General features: G+C 43.1%; 1 protein-coding gene and 1 pseudogene across 1 annotated transcript; one reads left to right on the plus strand and one right to left on the minus strand.

The window, feature by feature from the left end:
* Window positions 1-2,158: 2,158 nt before the first annotated feature.
* Window positions 2,159-3,284, plus strand: LOC122703588 (annotated as a pseudogene).
* A 2,589-nt stretch (window positions 3,285-5,873) lies between these two features.
* LOC122695854 (olfactory receptor 51E1) lies at window positions 5,874-21,403 on the minus strand. Its single transcript, XM_043905803.1, has 2 exons — window positions 21,242-21,403; window positions 5,874-8,894 (listed from the first exon to the last, which is right to left on the minus strand). Exon 2 carries the CDS (start codon window positions 8,850-8,852, stop codon window positions 7,899-7,901), a length of 954 nt encoding a protein of 317 aa, XP_043761738.1. The 5' UTR covers window positions 8,853-8,894; window positions 21,242-21,403; the 3' UTR covers window positions 5,874-7,898.
* Window positions 21,404-22,363: the final 960 nt, after the last annotated feature.

Genomic DNA, 22,363 nt, shown 5'->3' on the forward strand with positions numbered 1-22,363 from the left:
ACATATGTCTGTGAGGGCCCCCATCACACTTCTCAAAGCAGTATGGATAGACCCAAATAGTTGAGATTCATTGTTGACCTTAATTATTTTCATAAATTCATTTTCAAAAATTTAACAAGACCCTTCATTGGGCGTTTCTCTTATGCCCAGTCATCCATGAACCAAACATGTTTTCAATTCTATAATGCATTAATGCCTAGGATAAGACCTCATCTACCTTCCTCTTTAAAAAGCAGCCCTTTTCCCAATATTTGGAAGATAGGGGAATAGTGGTTTTCTTTTACTTCCTCTCCTTTCATTGAGTTTACAGACTTGATTATTTATTTTGTCATTTATTTATTCAAACAAGCAAATATTGACTGAAAATCTGCTGTTCCAGGCACTGCACAATGCAAGAGCTCTGTGTCAGCAAATACAACCATATGGCTATTGTATTCATGGCTCTTACAGTCTAGTGAGAGAACAAAAGATTTCAAGGAAAGAAGCAATCATAACATTTTAAAATATGTGGAGTGGTATCAAGGAAACTAAGTATGTGTAGAGTGAGGGTAATGGGTTTGGTATATGGCTCTTGGCACCTACTTAATGAGGGTCAACCCAAATGGTCTCTGAGAAAACGATATTCAAGATCTAAGGACAGAGGAGTGAGCCAGGAGAAAGCAAATAGAGGGATAAAGGATGGACAGGAAAGCCCCAAAGTGAAGCAGTAACTTGGCTTTTTTAATAAACTGAAATAAGATCTGTGTGGTTAAAGAATACTAAGCAAGAACTTTTCTGTTCTGTGATAAGGGTGGAGAGTTAGGCAGCTGGGGTTGAGAGGGATAAATTGGGAGCTTGGAACTGACATATACACGCTACTATATATAAAATAGATAACTAATAAGGACCTGCTATATAGCACAGGGAATTCTACTCACTCTGTAATTGTCTATATGGGAAAAGAATCTTAAAAATGAGTATATATATGTATGTGTATAACTGATTCACTTTGCTATACACCTGAAACTAACACAACATTGTAAATCAACTATATCCCAATTTAAAAAAATGTTTGAAATGATAGGGGTCAGTATCACCATATAACATCATATCGCAAGCATTTTATCAGAGTGCACTGAGGAATGACTGAAAGATTTTAAGCAGAGGAGTAGCATAAACAAGTCACTTCTCTGAATCTCAGTTACATTATCCCTAAAGTAAGGATAGTAATCCCTTCAGAGTCTACATCACAAGATAATTGTGAAGATTAAAGGAATAATATACAGTGAAAAATTTAAAGAAATACATATTACACAATAATAACAAAAATCATGCCTGTGGTGCTTTGCGCTTAAGACAGTTTTCAAATACTTTGTCTCATCTGAAGAAGTCGCTGGAAAGAATATTGGATTTGGAGTCAGAGAGACTCAGATTGAATGTCAAGGACTACAATATAGGAGCAGTTCACTCAGAGGCCAGCCACTAGAGTTTTGAGTCTCAGTTTTCTCATCGGTATAATGGGAGGGGAAGGGTGGCCTTGTCCAAAGTCTCTGCTGGTTCTGAGATGGAGAAATTCAGTCAAAAATGCTTATGCACAAATCAATCCATTTATTATATTCAAAATGTTTTATACAAAAGTCAAAAGCAAGAGAAACATAGCACCTTAGGAATTCCTGGTTTCAGGAAGTGTAAGGACATCTCCAGGGGGAAGAAAGCAGCTAGTCACTCTTTCAGACCCTCTCTCTATCAGGCTGCATGAGCTCTCATCCTTGCCTCTCCCTGGATATCTGATTCAATTGTCCCTCTCTCTCTCCAAACAGGCATTCTTCTTATATCCCAATGCACATAGCAATACATCCTCAATTTGAGCAAGTAGACAGTGATCAGATTCTCTGAACTCTAATTGCTATTTCGCTACAGAGAAATTTCATCAGCTCATACCTAGGCTCAACATTAGGGATGGTAAACTTTTGCAAGATAAAATTATGTCTTAGTGACGTGACTCATAGGGTCCAATACTGTGGTTGAGGGGGAACAGCCTTAAAAAGAAATTTATGACTTTGATAATGAAATGAGAAAATCTAGACAAATACACTAGCATAGTACATGGAATATAATAGGGGGTCTGCCAATATTTAAATTGTTATTATCATTAGGTTTTAGACATGTTGGTAAACAGTACAACCAGTTACTTGATTGTACTGGGACTTGATCAGGTATGGGATTTGATTTTTAGAATTCGGATTCAATATTAGATTTTTCTTTTCTCTGGATCCTCTCAGTGCCTGCTCAGATTGAAGAAGTCACATCTTTCTGGAGACCTGATCTGTAAACTAAAGATGCTCTCTTCCTGGTCCTTTGCCAACATCTCCTTCTGCCAGCCACCTGCTTTCCTGATGACTGGCATCCCAAGCCTGGAGGCTGTTCATGGCTGGATCTCCATCCCCTTCTCCTCCATGTACACTGTGGCCCTCACTGGGAACTGCCTGATCCTCTTGGCTGTGAGGAGGACCCCTAGCCTGCACCAGCCCAAGTACTACTTCCTGTCCATGCTGGCCCTCACCGAGAAACGTGGACCTCACCTTGTCCACAATGCCCACCACTCTGGCTGTGCTCTGGTTTGACCATTGGCTCATTGGCTTCAATGCCTGTCTGGCCCAGATGTTCTTCCTCCACTCCTTCTCCGTGGTGGAGTCCTCAGTGCTCCTGGCCATGTCGTTTGACCGCTTTGTGGCCATCTCCAACCCCCTGCTCTATGCCTCTGTCCTCACAGACAGTGTCATCATCAGGATTGGGCTGGCCATTCTGGCCCATGCTACCCTGTGCCTCTTCGCTGTGCTGTTTTTGATTAAGCATCTAAACTTCTGCCCTGGCAATAATGTCCTATCTCACTCATTCTGTTTCCATCCTGATGTGATGAGGAGAGCCTATGCTGACATCAGCCTCAATATACGCTATGGGCTCTATGTGGTTGTGTCCACTGGGGGCATAGATTCCCTGCTCATTGTCCTATCCTACACTTTCATCCTGCACATGGTCCTGAGTCTGGCCTCTCCCAGGGAGCGCATCCAGGCCCTCGACACCTGTGCCTCCCATATCCTGCTGTCTTTGTCTTCTTTATTCCAGGTGTCTCCATGTCCATGATTCACCATTTTGGGAGGCACCTTCCCACTGTGGTACATACCCTTGTTGCCTATGTGTACCTAGTGGTATCCCCTGCGCTCAACCCTGTCATCTATAGTGTCAAGTCCAAGCCCATCAGGGAGGCCATGTTCAGGGTCCTAAGGGGGAAAGACAAAGGCTGATGTAATTATGACATGCTACAGAGTCTGGATACCCAAAAGACACTTTCTGTAGCCTCATAGGATCCTGCTACCCTCAGCAAGCACTGACAGTTCCTAGTCTGTTCTCATGCAGTGGGAAGACAATGAGGCTTCTTCATAATACAAATGGACATTCACCATTTACTTTGTACCAGAAGCAGTGCTGAGAAGGAAAGGCTAAGAAATATTTTAATCACGGTCCTTTCTTTCTAGGAGTTCACAATCTTGTGCCAGGATAAAGACATGTAAATACACAGAGTATAGATTTATACATACCATAATAAAGTTCAGTGCAAGAGATCACTAATGACGATAAATCCATGCATGCCAGAACTTTCCTAGGAAGATCAGACAAACCTCTACAAAGGGGAGAAGGCTTTTTATTTCATCTTGCAAAATGTATAGGATTTTTCTAGGCAAAGTGTGAATTAAGGAAAAGGAAAATCTAGAGGAAAAAAAGACATGAAAAAGCCATTTTTCATTTTTTCATAAATTTTTATTGAACAAGTGAATAAATGTGTTAATCATGTGATATGGTGCCACCTGCCTAAGCACTAACTCTTCTTGTAACCCCACTCAGGAGTGTCTTTTTCTCCAAGAGACTCACTTGCCTGACAGATTCCATGGTGAAGTCTGACACTGACAGTTGCATCCCCTCCTATAACCACAATTCAGATTTCCAACAGTCTTCATATCTTTATTCTTCAAGTGTGTTAGAGTTAAGAGCTCTACATCCTTGTTGGCTTCCTTAGGAATAGTAAATTACAATCTGGTTCTGCATCAGCTTCATATTCTTCGGATCAAATATAAGATAAAAAATCTATGAGACTCCAGGGGAATGGACAGGAAGTTTGAAAGTACTTTGCTTAAGAGATAAACAAGAACACCAACTCTGAAAGCCTAAACCAATGTTATAATACAATCCTTTCCCAAGTTCAGATCTGCCTATGTGAAGAAGGCCAGCCATAGTGGAAGGGAATGACCCTCCACAGGTATGTCCATTGCATACAAGGGAATCTTTCCTCAACTTAATTAAAAGGGTGATATAAGATATGTTATTATCTTAAACAGATAGAACTCAAGAGATCTCATTCTAGCTTTTCTGAACTGAAAACGGTCCAGTTCTAAAAATCTTCAAGAAGTCAGAGCACACTGAAGAGAAAATACTTCCTCTGGCCTGACAAATCATGGATAGCTTCATTTTATAAGGAGTCACTAAAAAAAAAAAAAAAAAAAGGGCAAAAGATCAGTTCACACAATGGGACAGAGTGAAACAAAGGCTTTAAAAATTCATAATATCAGTCAGAGACACCCAGTAGCTGAATAATATGTTGTGGGGAAGAATTATAAATATTATACTGAAAAAATAAGACAGGAACAGGTATAAAAGGAAAAGGTGTAGCCTACTGTCTTCTGAGAAGTAAAAACTTTTTACAGGAAGTAACAAAAGATCTTTGATGGATTTTAAGCAAGGAAGTTAATCAGAGGTGTGTTTGGAAAAAACTCCTACTAGCTCTGTGGGATTTAGAACTGGTGCAAATGATATTCAAAGCAAGGAGACCAGTGTGAAGGTTTTGACAATTGTCCAAGCAGCAGGGGAGTATCTGGAGTAGAGAGCTGGTAGTCATAACTGAGAACACAAGACATGTTTATGAATCATTTCTAGGTAAAACCTAAAAAGAAAAAAAAAATGAGTAAGTGACTTAAAGACTGAAATTTCATGTTGTTCTGACTTTTCTAGGACCCAGCAAAGGTCCAATTAGCTGCAATGGTGGGGCCAGAGACAAGAATATCTAAACAAAGGAAATGGGGCCAATAAAATGATGTCCAGGTAAAATGTATATGATAAAGTTCTTAAAAGTGAAAGTGTTAGTTGCTCAGTCATATCTGACTCTTTGCAACCCCATGAGTTGTAGCCCACCAGACTCCTCTGACGGTGGGTTTTCCCAGGCAAGAATACTGGAATAGGTTGTCATTTCCTTCTCCAGGGGATCTTCCCAACCCCGGGGTTCAAACCCAGGTCTCCCTCATTGCAGGCAGATTTTTTACTGTTAAAACTACCCAGGAAACTTCTAATTCCCAGTCAACTCTCCTAAAAAAGGCAGCCTCTCTTTTCATCCTAGTTCTTACCTCTGGGCCCTCCGGATGACCCAGTAAGTACTGAAGTAAATGACCAAATATAGTTTTATCCCTAAATCTGGCATTTAGTACTTATTGAGAAACACAGGAAGGTAGTGGAAGTGTTGATGTGTGTGCATGTGTGTTTACATTCACCAAATGCTTAATCCATTTAGGATCAAAACCATGAAACTTTATCCTGAGCATATTAATTATTATACACTTGGAATCTCTTTTGAAATCTAAGATAATAGCTGCATCCCCAGAAATAAAAGTAAAAAATGTGTCTGTCTGATTTGTCTCTTTTTACTCATTTATCTATGACTCTTGTGGGATTTCAACTATAAAACAGATACTCACATTTATCATATGCCCATACAGAAGCATGTATACAAATACTTATTTGAAGTCTGGAAGAATAAACACCAAAAGGCCAGCAGTACTTTTTTTTTATTTAGGGTGACAAGTTTATTGGAGTTTTTATTACATTTTTATTTCTGTTATTTTTTCAGAATGTCTAAGATCTTTGTTTACTGTGATCATATACTGGTTTCCTAATAAGAAAAAAGTCTTTATCTTCTCTCTCATTCTGTTTCTTTCTTTCAATCTCAGTATTAGGGCACTATTGGGAACTGGGATGATCCTCTATACAGTTCAGAGTGACCCTAGCTGGCATTGACTAATTTATATCCCTCGATCTGCTGGTCGCCACTCACTGGGTATAGCAGATTCCACACTGCTCACAATTCTCATCTTCTGGATTCCAGTCCAAGAAATTGGATATGCTCTCCCGATATCCTTTCTACCAAGTAGTCCTGTGCTTCTGGCCATGGCCAGAAAAGTCTGTTCAGCCATGTGCCATGCTCTCTACTCTCCTACCTGCTTCTCACACTTAACTACCTCTCCTTAGGTCTGCCTAGCACTCCCCTGTGGGTGGAGATCTCATTCCTCCTCCATTCATTACTCCTGAACTCCTGCAACGCCCACACACATTCTTCCCATTTGGCTTCCTTCTGGAAATGCTATACTTGGCCTGTGGGGCTCCTGAGTGGGCCTTTGGAACCATACTCACACTAAATACAGCCATCAGGGATACAGTCTTAAAAAAAAAGTCTGTATTGCATGACACAACATGTTGGATCTTAATTCCCCAACCAGGAATCAAACCCGTGGCACTTTGATGCTGTGGGTGTCCCCAGCAGGGTATCTCAGAACCCTGGGAATACATGTTGTCCACTTCTATGCTCTATTCACTTTCTGCGGGCCTATGCTTGCCTTAGCTTTTCTTCCTCACTAGTCACCTGGGCCACTGACCCTACTCAGTCTCACAATGCTTTGTGCTCTTGACTCCCTGGTCTATGGTACCAGCCCTGTCCTTTCTGCCATGAGCTTCTAAGTTTTCTCAGCTGCATTTCTCTATAAAGTGTCTCTCCAGATATCCAGTGAATGCCCCAACTACTAATCATACTATTACCCGAAATAGCCACTGTTTGGGAATTACCCAAACATATTTCTGTTGCTACGACATAAGTACAATGGCAAGTAGTCTGGGAACCTTTGAAGTTAAAGCCATCAACAACATTAACAGGGAATTCCTAAATACAACACTGAACGAGAAAGGAACTTAAATACAGAAAATTCAAGACTCTAGAATGTCTGACTTACTACCCCAGTAGTCTAACAACCCCTCCTCAAATATGGGATTGGGCATCAAAAGATAGTGTTTTAAGCCCGTGTGATCTCATTGAACATCAGTTTCCCCATCAGTACAATGGGGACACTAATCATATTCCTGCCGAAATCAAAAGGTTGATAAGAAAATTGGAAAATAAGGAAAACTATCCAGAGTCTATGAAAATGCTCAGATACAGTATCATCTTTCATTAATGTAGATAAATGTAATCTCTTGTGAATTTACTTTCAATCCTCTTCTTTAGAACTGGTAGTCAGAAAAAAAAAGAAATCATGTTTTCTCTGTGGAGATCACTTTGAAGAGGGAAATTCAGGTATGTCTCCTTTCCTAAGATCCAAATGTTAGGGGATTCTGAAGAGGAAATCAGTTTTAAGCCAGATTATCTAATTGTATTATGTTCTTATATTTAATTTTTGTCATACTCAAACCTTTGGTAAACATCCTTTAGAAATATCACCCTTATCTCAGAATGCTATGAACTATTAGCACAAGCAACTGTCTGAATGGTTTGGACTTGAAAATTGAACTGAATTCCAACCAAATAGGAAGTAATAACCCTCCAACCTCAACTACCCCAAAGAACTAAAGGAAAAATAATATTGAAAAATAAGGATTGGGAGTATACAGTTCTGCTGACCCTACACACATGGAGATCCTCTAACCAGTTTCATCTTTGAAGGATCAGTTGTGTTTTTATTAAGAATTTTTTTCCTAATACTGTCTTCCAAAATGTTGATATTAAAATCTGAACTGAAAGACTTTGCACGAAAAAGAAATTTGACCCCTTAGGGATCCAAAGTGTGGGTGGTCACATGAAAAAGACGAAGGATACGCTGTCGGATCTCCTTTGTCTTCACTCCATAGACAATAGGGTTGAGCACGGGAGGAACAAGCAGGTAGGTGTTGGCCAGGATGATGGGCAGGAGGGAGTCACGCGGCTTGCCAAACCGGTGCACCATAGACAATCCAATGAAAGGTACATAGAATATGAAAACAGCACACACATGAGAGACACATGTACCAAATGCTTTTGCCTGGGCTTCACGTGTCAAGCCCAACACAGTCTTGAGGATAAGCAGATATGACAAAGAGATGAGAAGTGAGTCCAGGCCAATGGCTGAGATGATGACGATGAGGCCATAGATGATATTGACGTGGATGTCCGCACAGGCCAGCTTCATGACATCTTGGTGCAGGCAGTAGGAATGGGAAAGGACATTGGATTGGCAGAAGGGTAGCCTTTTGATGAAGACAGGTAGGGGTGCCATAAGTGCAACCCCCCGCACCACAGCAGCCATGCCAATCTTGGTTACACGAGGCAATGTTAGCACAGTGGCATGGCGTAGTGGGTGGCAGATGGCCACATAGCGGTCAAAGGCCATGGCCAGCAGCACTGTGGACTCCATGCCAGATAAAGAGTGGATGGCAAACATCTGTAACAGACAAGCATCAAACTGGATGGTAGTGGAGTTGAACCAGAAGATGGCCATCATTTTGGGCATGGATGAGGTGGAGATGAGAACATCAAGGCCAGAAAGCATGCAAAGAAAGATGTACATGGGTTCATGTAGACTGTGCTCCGTCCGCACAATGTAGATAATCGTCAAGTTACCTAGCACAGCAATAAGGTAGAGGGAACACAGTGGGAAGGCCAGCCAGAACTGAGCTTCTTCCAAGCCTGGCAGGCCTATTAGGATGAAATACGTGACGCTGGATTCATTGCCATTGGGACCCACCATTGTGAAGAAGCTGAGCTGCAACCAGTGCCAGGCAGGTAGAGGCTGGAATACAAAGATAAGCCATTGTCAGATCCTCTAAGATTTTTCTGTCATCTTCCTCCCCACCACCCCCCTCCCTATTCCATGCCCTATTCTTTGACAAGAACTCTAACTCCATTGCCTATCCAAACTCTGATTCTATTCTAAATTCAACCTAACTATCCTTCATAACTCAAGGCCCAAATGAGCATTCACCCAGTCTTACTTACTAGCCTCACCTCAAAGTGAATTCAGAAAACAAATAAAATACTGAAGCAAAAATTCTAACTGTTTTAAATCATGTAGTTCACCGAGAAGAGGTAGTTGACTAAGTTCATATCAGACATAGATGGTAAAAACTCCCATTGCTTCTATCCTAACTACCCTGTGCTCCCCTATCTTTAATACCTACTGTAATTCTATCATTCAGTTCAGTTCAGTTCAGTCGCTCAGTCGTGTCCGACTCTTTGAGACCACATGAATCGCAGCAGGCCAGGCCTCCCTGTCCATCACAAACTCTCGGAGTTTACTCAAACTCATGTCCATCGAGTCAGTGATGCCATCCAGCCATCTCATCCTCTGTCGTCCCCTTCTCCTCCTGCCCCCAATCCCTCCCAGCATCAGGTTCTTTTCCAATGAGTCAACTCTTTGCATGAGGTGGCCAAAGTATTGGAGTTTCAGCTTCAGCATCAGTCCTTCCAATGAACACCCAGGACTTATCTCCTTCAGGATGGACTGGTTGGATCTCCTTGCAGTCCAAGGGAATCTCAAGAGTCTTCTCCAACACCATAGTTCAAAAGCATCAATTTTTTGGTGCTCAGCTTTCTTCACAGTCCAACTCTCACATCCATACATGACCACTGGAAAAACCATAGCCTTGACCAGATGGACCTTTGTTGGCAAAGTAATGTCTTTGCTTTTTAATATGCTATCTAGGTTGCTCATAACTTTCCTTCCAAGGAGTAAGTGTCTTTTGATTTCATGGCTGCAGTCATCATCTGCAGTGATTTTGGAGCCCAAAAAATTAAAGTCTTACACTGTTTCCACTGTCTCCCCATCTATTTCCCATGAGGTGATGGGACCAGATGCCACGGTCTTAGTTTTCTGAATGCTAAGCTTTAAGCTAACTTTTTCACTCTCCTCTTTCACTTTCATCAAGAGGCTTTTTAGTTCCTCTTCAATTTCTGCCATAAGGGTGGTGTCATCTGCATATCTGAAGTTGTTGATATTTCTCCCGGCAATCTTGATTCCAGCTTGTGCTTCTTCCAACCCAGTGTTTCTCATGATGTACTCTGCATACAAGTTAAATAAGCAGGGTAACAATATACAGCCTTGATGTACTCCTTTTCCTATTTGGAACCAGTCTGTTGTTCCATGTCCAGTTCTAACTGTTGCTTCTTGACCTGCATACAGGTTTCTCAAGAGGCAGGTCAGGTGGCCTGGTATTCCCATCTCCTTCAGAATTTTCCAGTTTATTGTGATCCACACAGTCGAAGGCTTTGGCGTAGTCAATAAAGCAGAAATAGATGTTTTTCTGGAACTCTCTTGCTTTTTCGATGATCCAGCAGATATTGGCAATTTCATCTCTGGTTCCTCTGCCTTTTCTAAAACCAGCTTGAACATCTGGAAGTTCTCGGTTCACGTATTGCTGAAGCCTCGCTTGGAGAATTTTGAGCATTACCTTACTAGCGTGTGAGATGAGTGCAATTGTGCAGTAGTTTGAGCATTCTTTGGGATTGCCTTTCTTTGGGATTGGAATGAAAACTGACCTTTTCCAGTCCTGTGGCCACTGCTGACTTTTCCAAATTTGCTGGCATATTGAGTACAGCACTTTCACAACATCATCTTTCAGGATTTGAAATAGCTCAATTGGAATTCCATCACATCCACTAGCTTTGTTCGTAGTGATGCCTTCTAAGGCCCACTTGATTTCACATTCCAGAATGTCTAGCTCTAGGTGAGTGATCACACCATTGTGATTATCTGGGTCATGAAGATCTTTTTTGTACAGTTCTTCTGTGTATTCTTGCCACCTCTTCTCAATATCTTCTGCTTCTGTTAGGTCCATACCGTTTCTGTCCTTTATTGAGCCCATTTTTGCATGAAATGTTCCCTTGGTATCTCTAATTTTCTTGAAGAAATCTCTAGTCTTTCCCATTCTGTTGTTTTCCTCGATTTCTTTGCATTGATCACAGAGGAAGGCTTTCTTATCTCTCCTGGCTATTCTTTGGAACTCTGCATTCAAATGGGGATATCTTTCCTTTTTCCCTTTGCTTTTCGCTTCTCTTCATTTCACAGATATTTGTAAGGCCTCCTCAGACAACCATTTTGCCTTTTTGCATTTCTTTTCCATAGGGATGGTCTTGATCCCTGTCTCCTGTACAATGTCATGAACCTCTGTGCATAGTTCATCAGTCTCTCTCTTTATCAGATCTAGTCCCTTAAATCTATTTCTCACTTCTACTGTATAGTCATAAGGGATTTGATTTAGGTCATACCTGAATGATCTAGTGGTTATCCCTCTTTTCTTCAGTTTAAGTCTGAATTTGGCAATAAAGAGTTCATGATCTGAGCCAAGAGCTCTATACAGTCAGCAAAAACAAGACCGGGAGCTGACTGTGGCTCAGATCATCAACTCTATCATTAGACTATCTTTAAGACTAATCACAGTCCAATGTAGGAATACTCTAGTAACACAGACTAACACTGAAATATAACCTTATCACTAATTCTTATGACCTCTCCAATTCTAGCCTTAACCCTAACTTTAGCATTAACCTAAGGCTTAAATCCATTAGCTATTTAAAACAATGTAAAACTTAATAATGGCCTTCCCAGGTGTCTCAATGGTAAAGAATCCACCTGCCAATGCAGGAAACGTGGGTTTGATCCCTGGGTTGGAAAGATCCCCTGGAGAAGGAAATGGCAATCCCCTCCAATATTCTTGCTTGGGAAATCCCATGGACAGCTCCAGTCCATGGGGTCATGAAAGAGTTAGACATGACTTAGCAGCTAAACAACAAAGACTTAACTTTTGCAGTCATTTAAAACTTAATGTAAAACTTAATAATACCTATTTTATTATGGTAACCCTTAATTCAATTTTAAAAAAAAGATACACTAAACCCATCCTGAACTTTAACTCTACGTTCTTACTCTTGCTCAAATGTTCACCCAAAGTCTTACACTTGTTCAGACTGCCCAGTTTATATCATTAAAGGAACAATGACTGCAATGGATGCCATAGGTGTCCCACTCAGATCCCCTTCACCAAGCCAATGCATCTGTATCCCTTCTGCAGTGGATGTTGAGTAAGACAGGGTCAGAATTCCCCCTTTCTACAGAAAAATTTTATTTACCAAATGAGAGGCACTCCACCCAGAAAGTCATGTTATCCCCACCAGGGCAGATCTAGAGGTCAATGAGTGCCTGACACAATGGTACACAAGGCCAGCCTCCTTGACTCCAGGTGGGACCAAAGCTGGGATGCAATGTGTGCTCCAAAGCTTCCTGAGGAACCAAACCTATAGCTGGTCTCCAGCTGAAACCACAGCCTCACATTATTTTCTTTCCCTGCTGTATCCTATTTCCCTCACTCATCTTCTCTTGACAATATGTCCTTTAAATAAGAATTTCTATTTAGGTTCTGTTTCTAGGGGACCTACAAGGCTGAAGAGAGTGGAACTGATACAGAGGACTAAACATGAATGATGATGGCATTAGAAGCACTGGAGGAACAATCAATCCTTTACCAGGGTTCCACCATCCCAAAATCTGGCTATTGAAGTGAGGGATATAAGTAGAGATTCCTGAGGTGGGAAATATCAGACTTGAGTTTTCTCAGATCACATCTCTCTGTTGAAACAATTAGAGAGTTAACTAACTTTCTCCCTTTTTCCCTTTCCTCCATTCATTCACATATATTCACATGCTCCTATTATTTATTAGATTATATAAATTGTATATATAGGTGTATATATTATATGTGTGTGTATGTGTGTGTGTGGCTTTCTCCTCTTCCCATTATGCTAGGGTATGTTTAAGACTTTTATCTTGGTAAGAAAAAAGGGGGCTTCCCTGGTGGCTCAGACGGTAAAGAATCCACCTGCAATGCAGGAGACCTGGGTTCAATTCCTGGGTTGGGAAGATCCCCTGGAGGAGGGCATGGCAACCCACTCATGTATTCTTGCCTGGAGAATCCCCATGGATGGAGGAACCTGGCAGACTATAGTCCATGCAAAGAGTCAGACACGACTGAGCGACTAAGCACAGCATAGCAAGAAAAAAAGAAGGACTAGGTTCTTAAGATTTGGTCCTTGATAACTGAGGTAGGGGCTTCTGCATGGGCTACCAGACAGCAGGTGAATGCAGAGAAGAGCTCACAGCCAGCATCAGGAGGGGTTTACACCATTCACTGGGTCCAGAATGTGTTGATGGTTTTTGTTCCACCATTGATCTGTCACCCAGAGGTTCCCTCAGGCCAGACACAAAGGGGAAAACACTGAGAGCATAAGCTTTAGAACAGAGAGGGACAGAGTTTAATTCCAAAAACTGGAGGGAGAAGCTCTAAGGAGTCATGCTTAATGAAGAACTTCAGGTTAAGAGACCAGAGTCTTCAAAGTCACTTAAATATTCTGTACTGACCTCGCCATAGTATATGACACTGTGATTATTTCTCTCCTTCTTAAAACTTCTCCTTGATCCTTCTGCTTCTCCTCATCTCTCTCTGATCATAAGTTCTTGGTTCTTTCTGGATCTTCAGCCTCCTTCACTTGACCCTTAAGCATGCTTTTACGTGATAGTGCTCTCAGAATTTTATCCTCAGAGCTCTTTTCAATCTATATACATTCCCTGAGCCATCTCACCCGCTTCAGTAAACCTTCAGTAAACTGTTGATTCCTAAATATTCTTGGGAAGGCCTGAATTATCTTTTGTATCCAGATTCACAATTCTAAAGTCACTAAAAGAATCCACCTAGTTGTCTCTGAAGCACATCAAACTCTCCATGTCCAAAAATCAAGGTCTTCCAGGGGCAGTATTGTACAGCTGTTAAGACTGAATTTAAATGGAGCCTGGATTTAAAACCCAGGCAACAACTTTGTTAGCTGTACGATCTGGGGCAAATCATTTAACCTTTATAAGCCTCAGTAACCTCATTGCTAAAATGAGGATAATAGTCCCTACTTAATAGAAATCAATGTAAAGTTTAACTGAGATGATCAGTGTTAAAGCTTTTGACACAATGCCTGGAACAGAATAAATCTGCACACACACAAAAAAAATTATATGTGTTGCTGTTAACTGTTTTCCTGTAGTGTTTCCCTTTTTCTATTATGGTGGCCTAAACAGACACAGGACTTCCCAGGTGGCGCCAATGGTAAAGAACCCATCTGCCAGTGCAGGAGGCTTAAGAGACCCGGGTTCTATCCCTGGCTTGGGAAGATCCCCTGGAGGAGGGCATGGCAACCCACTTCAGCATTCTTGCCTGGAGAATCCCATGGATAGAGAAACCTGACCCGCTACAGTTCATAGGGTCGCAAAGAGTTGAATAGGACTGAAACAATTTAGCAAACAGACACATAAGCTAAATACTCTGATTCTCATAGCCATACCCCTAGTGTTAACTTTGTTATCAGCACAATCCCAAGAATCTTCTACCCAATTGAAATTAGGTCACCATTTATTGTTTTAAAAAATACCTTTGAAAACTTCAAATTAATTGGAATAAAGACAGAACTACTAGGGAGGGGCAAAGCTCCGCCTTTCAGCATCCAGCCCTAGTTTCTCTCTGACCACTCTTCCCCTGGCCCCTATACTCCAGACACATTGGAATACATACCATTTCATAAATGTAGCATTGATTTTGTGCCTCTATTTGTCTTTTTTTTTTTTTAACTTCTTTTTGTCACTTTCCTCCTAAATCTCCCTCCTTATCTTCCCACTGGGCAAGATTGCATCTTCCACCTCCTGGTTTACTGCCTCTCTCCTATGCACTTTGCTGAACCTCTTTCCCCTTGATCCCCTGGGGTATAATTAAATGTTTCCTGTTCTGTGCTCCCAAAGAACTTTGTTTAGGTCTCTTTTTATGCATTCACCATCCTGAACTAGAATTATTGCTATGTTTGTTTGTCACTAAATTTTTAATTCCTAAATGGCAGGGACCCAATTCTGTGTTTAGTTAATGTTTGTTGAAAATAAAAAAGAGTTTTATCACAAGAAGAATTCCTCAGTAAATGTCTAATGAGGGTAGCACAGCCAAGGGGATAAGAAAGACTGCCAGTTGTCTGAACTATAGAGATTTTTGAGAAAAAAACTGGAAATTCATAGCAGGGTGTTGTAAGTTCAAAACAAGAATTTTTAGGATCAAACAGAAAAGATCTTTCTCATTCAGGGATCCAGAGGGCATGAGAATGGATACATGGAGAACAGGGCAAGAGCAAAGCCTGGACTCTAAATAAATGCAAAATGAACATATGTAACTGGGAAGGGTTAAATCTAACTCCATACTGGATCTGCTTCTGTGACTTTAAGTCTTATTTTGCCGATTTTGTTATTATGTGGTTTAGTCGATAAGTCCTGTCAGGCCCTTGTGACCCTATGGGCTGTACTTCCAGGCTCCTTTGTCCATGGGATTCTCCAGGCAAGAAGGTCGGAGTGGGTTGCTGTTTCCTTCTCCAGGGGATCTGCCCCACCCAGGGGTTACAGGCAGATTCTTTACCAACTGAGCTCTGAGGGAAGCCCTTTTGTTATTATAAGCACGGCTTGCCCTGTGCTATGGTCCCATTGATTCACAGGCAGATAGCCTGACCCTGCCCACCTGTGAAAGACTGGGACATTCTTGAGTTCTTTGTGTGGGAAATGGTGCCCTTTGTCTCTTGCTTACCAGCTTGGCTCAGAAATACACATGTGGAGGGCCGGAATCGCAGATAGCTGTGGCATATTTGTTTATTGATATGACGGGAGATACTCCATTTCATACCACCTGTGAAATGACTGTAAGGAAGTGAAACCAACACATCCCCCTGCCAAAGGCTTGCCATTGTAGGAAACATTTGCAAGAATTAAATGGTCTTTTACTTTGTTTCCTCACCTCCCCCCATCTCTGATCCATAAAAGAACCTAGCATCTAAGCCCTGGCATCCAAAACAATATGATTATTTTGAAACACTAGTCTGCCATTTTCTCAGTCAGCCAGCTTTCCAAAGTCATATCGCTTGCCTCAGTACCTCATCTCCCGGATTTATTGGCCTATCGTGTGGCAAACAGAATGATCTTGGACTCGGTGACACTTGCAGCAGTTTGTACCTAAGAGAGAGGGTGACCAAGGATCCCTGACCTGGAGATGTCAGCAAAAAGGCTCTGGTGCTCCAGAGGGTCAGATATCAATACGATCCAAAATTTCACATGGACAGACAATGCAAAACTGGGCAGTTCCCAGGATAAAGATGTGCTGCCTTAGGAAATATACTGAGAAGAAATTATGGGTTGGCACATTCAATCCTGTTACCTAGAGGGTAAACTGATGTGTTGAGTGGAGCCCTGGGACTACAAATCAAGTCCTGGGTCCAAGTAGATACAGAGGATGATAATAATCTCATTGTGCTGTTGCAAAATCAACGAGGTCAGGAATGTCAAAAGACATCATAAAACAGCATCACAGTGTACAAAGTGTGGTTTTTTTTTTTCATGTTTGCTTAAAAATGGGGAATAAGGGCTCTTAAAATGTCTGAGGTTTCCAAAAACTTTTTATCACCCCCCCCCCATTTGTCACCTTAATTTCCACTTTACCTCAAGCACATTCTCATATATACACACATACTAACTAGCAGCCAATCTCTCCCAAAGGCAAAGACTGAAAATTGAGATGGAGACACCAGAAATCAGAGAGAGGAGGATTTAGCTGGCCCAGAAGAGAGGTGCCTCGACAGCATAAAGTAGACAGCTATCTGAGGTAAAATTGGGCTGGAACTCAGATGCCAGCAGCAGGAGAGAAATGAAGGCCTGGAGGGGGAGCCAACCCAACGACCCAAGCATCACCCTTCAGACTGCTCAGCCCTGAAGCACCCCAGCCTCCCACAGTCCTGCCAGCTGACTGCCAGCCTGGGCAGCTGTTAGTAATTAGAACCATGGCACACACTCAGATAACATTTGGAAGCTCTGAAGGAAATTGGAGCTAAATCACTCTATTTTGAAAACAGAACATAATCAAGGAAAAATAAACAAAGAAAGAGTTTTTTTCTTTTTTAGAAAGCCTGCACTGCCTTAAACCCCCAGGGGATAGCTCTATGCTTGAGATTTTCTCTGAAAAGTCACACCATTTTAACAAGCCTCGGGAATGTTTCTTGGAGAACTGTGAAAAAAATCTTAGCCCTTTCTTGAGGACAGGGCATTAGAGCCTCCAGTGAGGTGGGGCAGAAATCTACGTTGAAGCTTTCAATCCTCCACATTCCTTCCCCCTGGCCTCCAGGAGTCAGTCCCTCAGGCCAGCTCAGCCCCCATCCCAGCCCATCCTCAGATTCTTCCCCAGAGTCTCTAAATTCCATGTCAGAGAAGCATGGAAAAGCGGTCAGGGATACACTATCCACGAGAACAACGAGATCACTGCCAGCATTATTTCTATTGTTTTTGTGATTAAAATAGAAATCACAGACTGCCTACAAAATGCCAGATCCTGCCTGTATAGAGATTATTTAACCCAGGAACAATTCTCCATAATAAGACTTTTATGTATCATGTCTACATGGCACCCCACTCCAGTACTCTTGCCTGGAAAATCCCATGGATGGAGGAGCCTGGCAGGCTGCAGTCCATGAGGTCGCTAAGAGTCAGACACGACTGAGCGACTTCATTTTCACTTTTCACTTTCTTGCGTTGGAGAAGGAAATGGCAACCCACTCCAGTGTTCTTACCTGGAGAATCCCATGGACGGAGGAGCCTGGTAGGCTGCAGTCCATGGGGTCGCTAAGAGTCGGACATGACTGAGCGACTTCACTTTCACTTTTCACTTCCATGCATTGGAGAAGGAAATGGCAACCCACTCCAGTGTTCTTGCCTGGAGAATCTCAGGGACGGGGGAGCCTGGTGGGCTGCCGTCTATGGGGTCGCACAGAGTCAAACACGACTGAAACGACTTAGCAGCAGCAGCTACATTATAGGTGAGAAAACAGAAGCGCCCCCCCCCCCCACCAAAAGTTAAATATTCCCAGGGTTTAATAGTTGACTGGTAAAACAGAAATTTGACTTAGGCTGTTCAACTCCAATACCTGTATGTTTTCCCCTTTAACTGTCTTTAATAGTGTTGCACCTTCTGAAAGCTAATCAAACCTTCCTCAGAGGCAAAGTAGAAAAGGGGCTTGGCAAGTAGAACACCTGGCCCAGTTAGATCCTTGGAAGAGAAACCAAGAGGGCAGTAAAGAGGACCCTCCTGGACTGGGACTTAGGCACTTCCCGCCTTTCAGCCCCAATTCTTCTGTCTGTGACTTGGGCAGGGCCCACAGTGGAAAGTAAAAATCTTTACCCTCTATTGAGTACTTCCTTCTCATTCAATACAGGCCTCTCATCAAGCTGTCAAGCAGACATCATAAATCCCATTTTGCAAACAAGGATGTTGAGGCTTAATTAGAGCTCTCAGCATCATATCCATGTGCTTTCCAATATGCCAAGCTACTGCCCCGCCTCTCTCCCAGTCTCCTTTTGAATGATTTTTAAGGACTATTTCAAGGTTAATCTCCAAGGAATCCAAAATTTAAAAATCCCGTAAGTCCAGAGAGCTTCTCTAGGACTCAGGACACCTGACCAGCTGTCTCCACTTGGGTTCAGTGGGGAAGGGGGACAAAGAGGGAATGGAAGAAGGGATTTGCAATCACTGCTCTTACCTTGGCTAAACACACAGAATGTTCTGTGCCTAGAACAGTGGGGTGGGGGCCTCTGGTGCCCCTGCCAGCATCTGTGGGAACATCTGGAAGAAAATGTCCTTGGAGGGAAGCCCAGGAATACCTGGGAACCTCTGACTATTACTGCCAGGCCATCGAGGGAAAGCAGACCTCAGGGGTGATACTGTAACTGGCAGGACTACCGGGGCTCATCACTCAATTCATGGAGAGGGAACCTTCTCTTCATACTCTATAAGGGTATGATTCACGCATTCTAAGTCACTTCAGTCGTGTCCTACTCTTTGCGACCCCATGGACTCCTCTATCCATGGGATTCTCTAGGCAAGAATACTGAAGTGGGTTGCCATGCCCTCCTCCAGGGATCTTCCCAACCCAGGGATCGAACCTGCGTCTCCTATATTGCAGGCACATTCTTTACCGCTGAGCCACCAGGGAAGACTCTAGAAGAGCACCACATCCACCCAAGTCATCTGCATTTTCTGCCCCTCATAGCTTGCTTGTATTTTATAATGCACATGAACCCTTACAGGGTCTCGGCCATTCTTTTTAGAATGGCCACAAAGAGACTGGAAAGATGAGAGAGTACGATTTCTGACTCACAAAAGGCAGAGTGAGGCACCCAACACCACTCTCCCTCTCATCCCCATTCCCTTCACTCAATCCAGTCTGTCCCTCCAAAATCAACCCCAGTCAGAGCTCCAAGCATTCATGGCCCTGCCCCTCCACTTCCCAAGTAGGACCAGAGGCAATAAGGTTCCCACACACCTTCACATTTTGATCCTTATCAGAGACCTTCAGAGCTTCTTTGACTATCGTCTATATGCAGCAGAATAGCCTGAACTTGGACTTTAATATACATTTTTTTTGGTTTTTTCAAATATCAGACTATGCCAGACTAAGCACCAGAGATACTAAAATACAGAGTGAACAAGTCATGTTTCAGCCTTCCCGTGGGGGGGAGGGGGGAGAAATTGAGACAAATATGCAGCTATCATAACATGTTGTGATAAATGCTAGGGCAGGGGTAAGTACAAGCGGCTCAGAACAAAGCAGAAAATAGTTCACCAACTTGTCAGGCTCTGAGGAGGTGACATCTGAGCCAAGACTTGCAGGGCCAGTCACAGTTAGCAGGGTTGGGGACACGGGGCCAGCAGCATTCAGTTAGATGACAAAACACATCAAGCGCCTACAATGTGCCCAAAACTGAAAATAAAACAGTGGATACAACAGAAAAGATCAGTGCTCCTCTGGAGCTCAAGCACTAGGAGAGCCATAACAGAAAAGAAACAAATAAGCCAAAACATTTCAGATAAAGATAAGTACCCTGAAGGTAGGACAGAGTGATGGGATAGAAAAGGACAGGGGCAGGACAGCCCTATTTGAGACAGGGGGTCAGTGAAGGCTTCTCTGAGGTTGTGATATGCCAACTGAGGGATGTGTGATGAGAAAACGCCGGCCATTCTAAGATCGAGGCAAAGAGCGTTCCAGGCAGGGGAGGGAAGAGAAAAAGGTCTTCTGCTTTGGGGATTCACAGGAAGAAGAAGGTCAAGGTGGCCAGAGTATCAGGAGCACAGGAGAGTTGTAGGAGATGAGGTCAGAGAGGAGAGGAGGGGACAGCTCATGTAGGGACTTGCAGGACATGGCCAGGAGCTTTGATTTAATTCTGAGTGACTTGGGGGAAATTAAGCAATAGGCTTGATCTAATTTGTTTTCAGAAGTGCATTCTACAAATGCAAAGACCCAGAGAGAACGAGAACACACCCTGTTTGAAAAGCTGCAAGTGGTTCAGTGTGTGTGCATATGTGTGTGGCGGGGGAGGGGAGGGGTGCGCCTAAAACGTGTAAGGCAGGAGAAGTCACAGCGTGGACACAAAATCCAGTTTCTTAAGTGGGCTGAAGACTGAATCCTGATCCTAGACATGGACTGGGTCACTATCAGAAGCCCAGGAATTGTGCTAAGTTCCAAACTCAGCACAGCCTGACTCCTGATGTAAAGTACAGCATGAGCCCAGACCCCATTCAGAGCCCACATCCCACACAGGGCTATAATCTGACCCCTGATCATAAACTGAGCTTCAACCACACCAATAACCTGGGTGGGACCAGCCCTGTTCACACACCAAACCCCAGTACAACTCTAGAGTGGTCCCAGCCCCGTCTGCTCTCAACCCACCACCTTCATTTAGCCCCATTCCCCCCAGGCTCAAGATGGGTGCCCCAGTAAACTGATCACAGGAAAATGTCTTAAAAACTGCGAAAGAAACATCCAGCACCAACCACATTCCCTTCACCACATGAGCACAGAAATTGCTGAGGCCGTCTGTCCTTTGAGTCCGGGGCCTCCTTCACATCCCCGACCCCACTCCCTACTTCTTGTTCTCCCTGGCCTGGTTTCTCATTCACTTAGCAGGTCTAATGAAGGACCCCTAGATCCAGGAAACCCACACCCCCGGAGTCACCTCCAGTCTCCCACACTCACCTCAATTGTACTGAAGGAACAAGTGCCCTTTTCTCCAGGACTCTTCTAGCAGTGATCTGGCAGGCTGTACGGTAGGGCCGCCCTCTCAGTCTCCGCCCCCTCCCTTGTCAGGCTTATTTATTCTGTCATATCTCCTCCCTTCTTTTGGCTTCTCCCTGATGGGGGTAGGGCACTGCCCAGATGGTCTATCCTCAGATACCCCTCATAGCCAACTGTGGGACTGATGTCCTTCTGGGCTGCTGTGTCCTGAGAAGGTGTGCTTGGGGTATGGGGAAGAAGGGGTAGTGAGTAAGGGGTCTCTAGAGTCCTCCCCAGATGGGCCCTGTGCCAGTTGGAGTATTTCTGCCAGTTCCCAACGTGAAGTTAGGGTGAATGTGTACGGAGAGTCTAGAGAAACTCATGTGTGTGGCCTTGGTCTCTGGGAGAGGCTTTCTCTAAATTTCCCCCAGCCTCATCAAACTCCACCAGAGAAAAAGCAGGATATGCTTTCAGGGAGACCCTGTGATTAGGTGCCAACTCATCATCTTCCTGAAACTTTCTCTGGCCTCCACCTTCCTTCTATGGGTGGTGCCTGCTTGGTCCTTGCTGGGCCTGCATCCCAGTGGACCCATCTGACTTTCCCGAAAGCTGTAGGACTGTGTCTTCTTTATCCCCCAGGTTCTAGGGCACGTCTCTAGCTAATTCATAACAGGGATCCCTGGGGACCATGCCTCTGCCTTCTATTCCCTGGCCTTGAACTTCTTGTTGAGAAAGGAGGATGTGGTTTCCTTAGCCCTCCCCTACCTCCAGCACCAGCCATATAAGACCAATGCCATCTGGTTTCTCTCTTAAGGGCAAAAATAGTGAGAGAACATTTTAGAGGGTTAGAGATCAGTGGGAATGAGAAACTAAGTATGTTACATATTTAAATAATTTTTAATAAATCTATTAATAAAGCAAAGTGAATTTTCATTGGTTTCTCCTTGTGTTTTTACTGATCAATTTCACAACTGCAAGTTTTAAATTCACAACACAGAGCGTGCTGATATAAGCTATGCAAAATTAGACAATGTTAAATCAGAAAATTCCAACTCAGACCATATCAAAACTAGCAATTACAAGATCTCCAGGTACCTGTAAATC

This window comes from Cervus elaphus, chromosome 1, assembly GCF_910594005.1.
Source record: "Cervus elaphus chromosome 1, mCerEla1.1, whole genome shotgun sequence".
Lineage (NCBI taxonomy): Eukaryota > Metazoa > Chordata > Mammalia > Artiodactyla > Cervidae > Cervus > Cervus elaphus.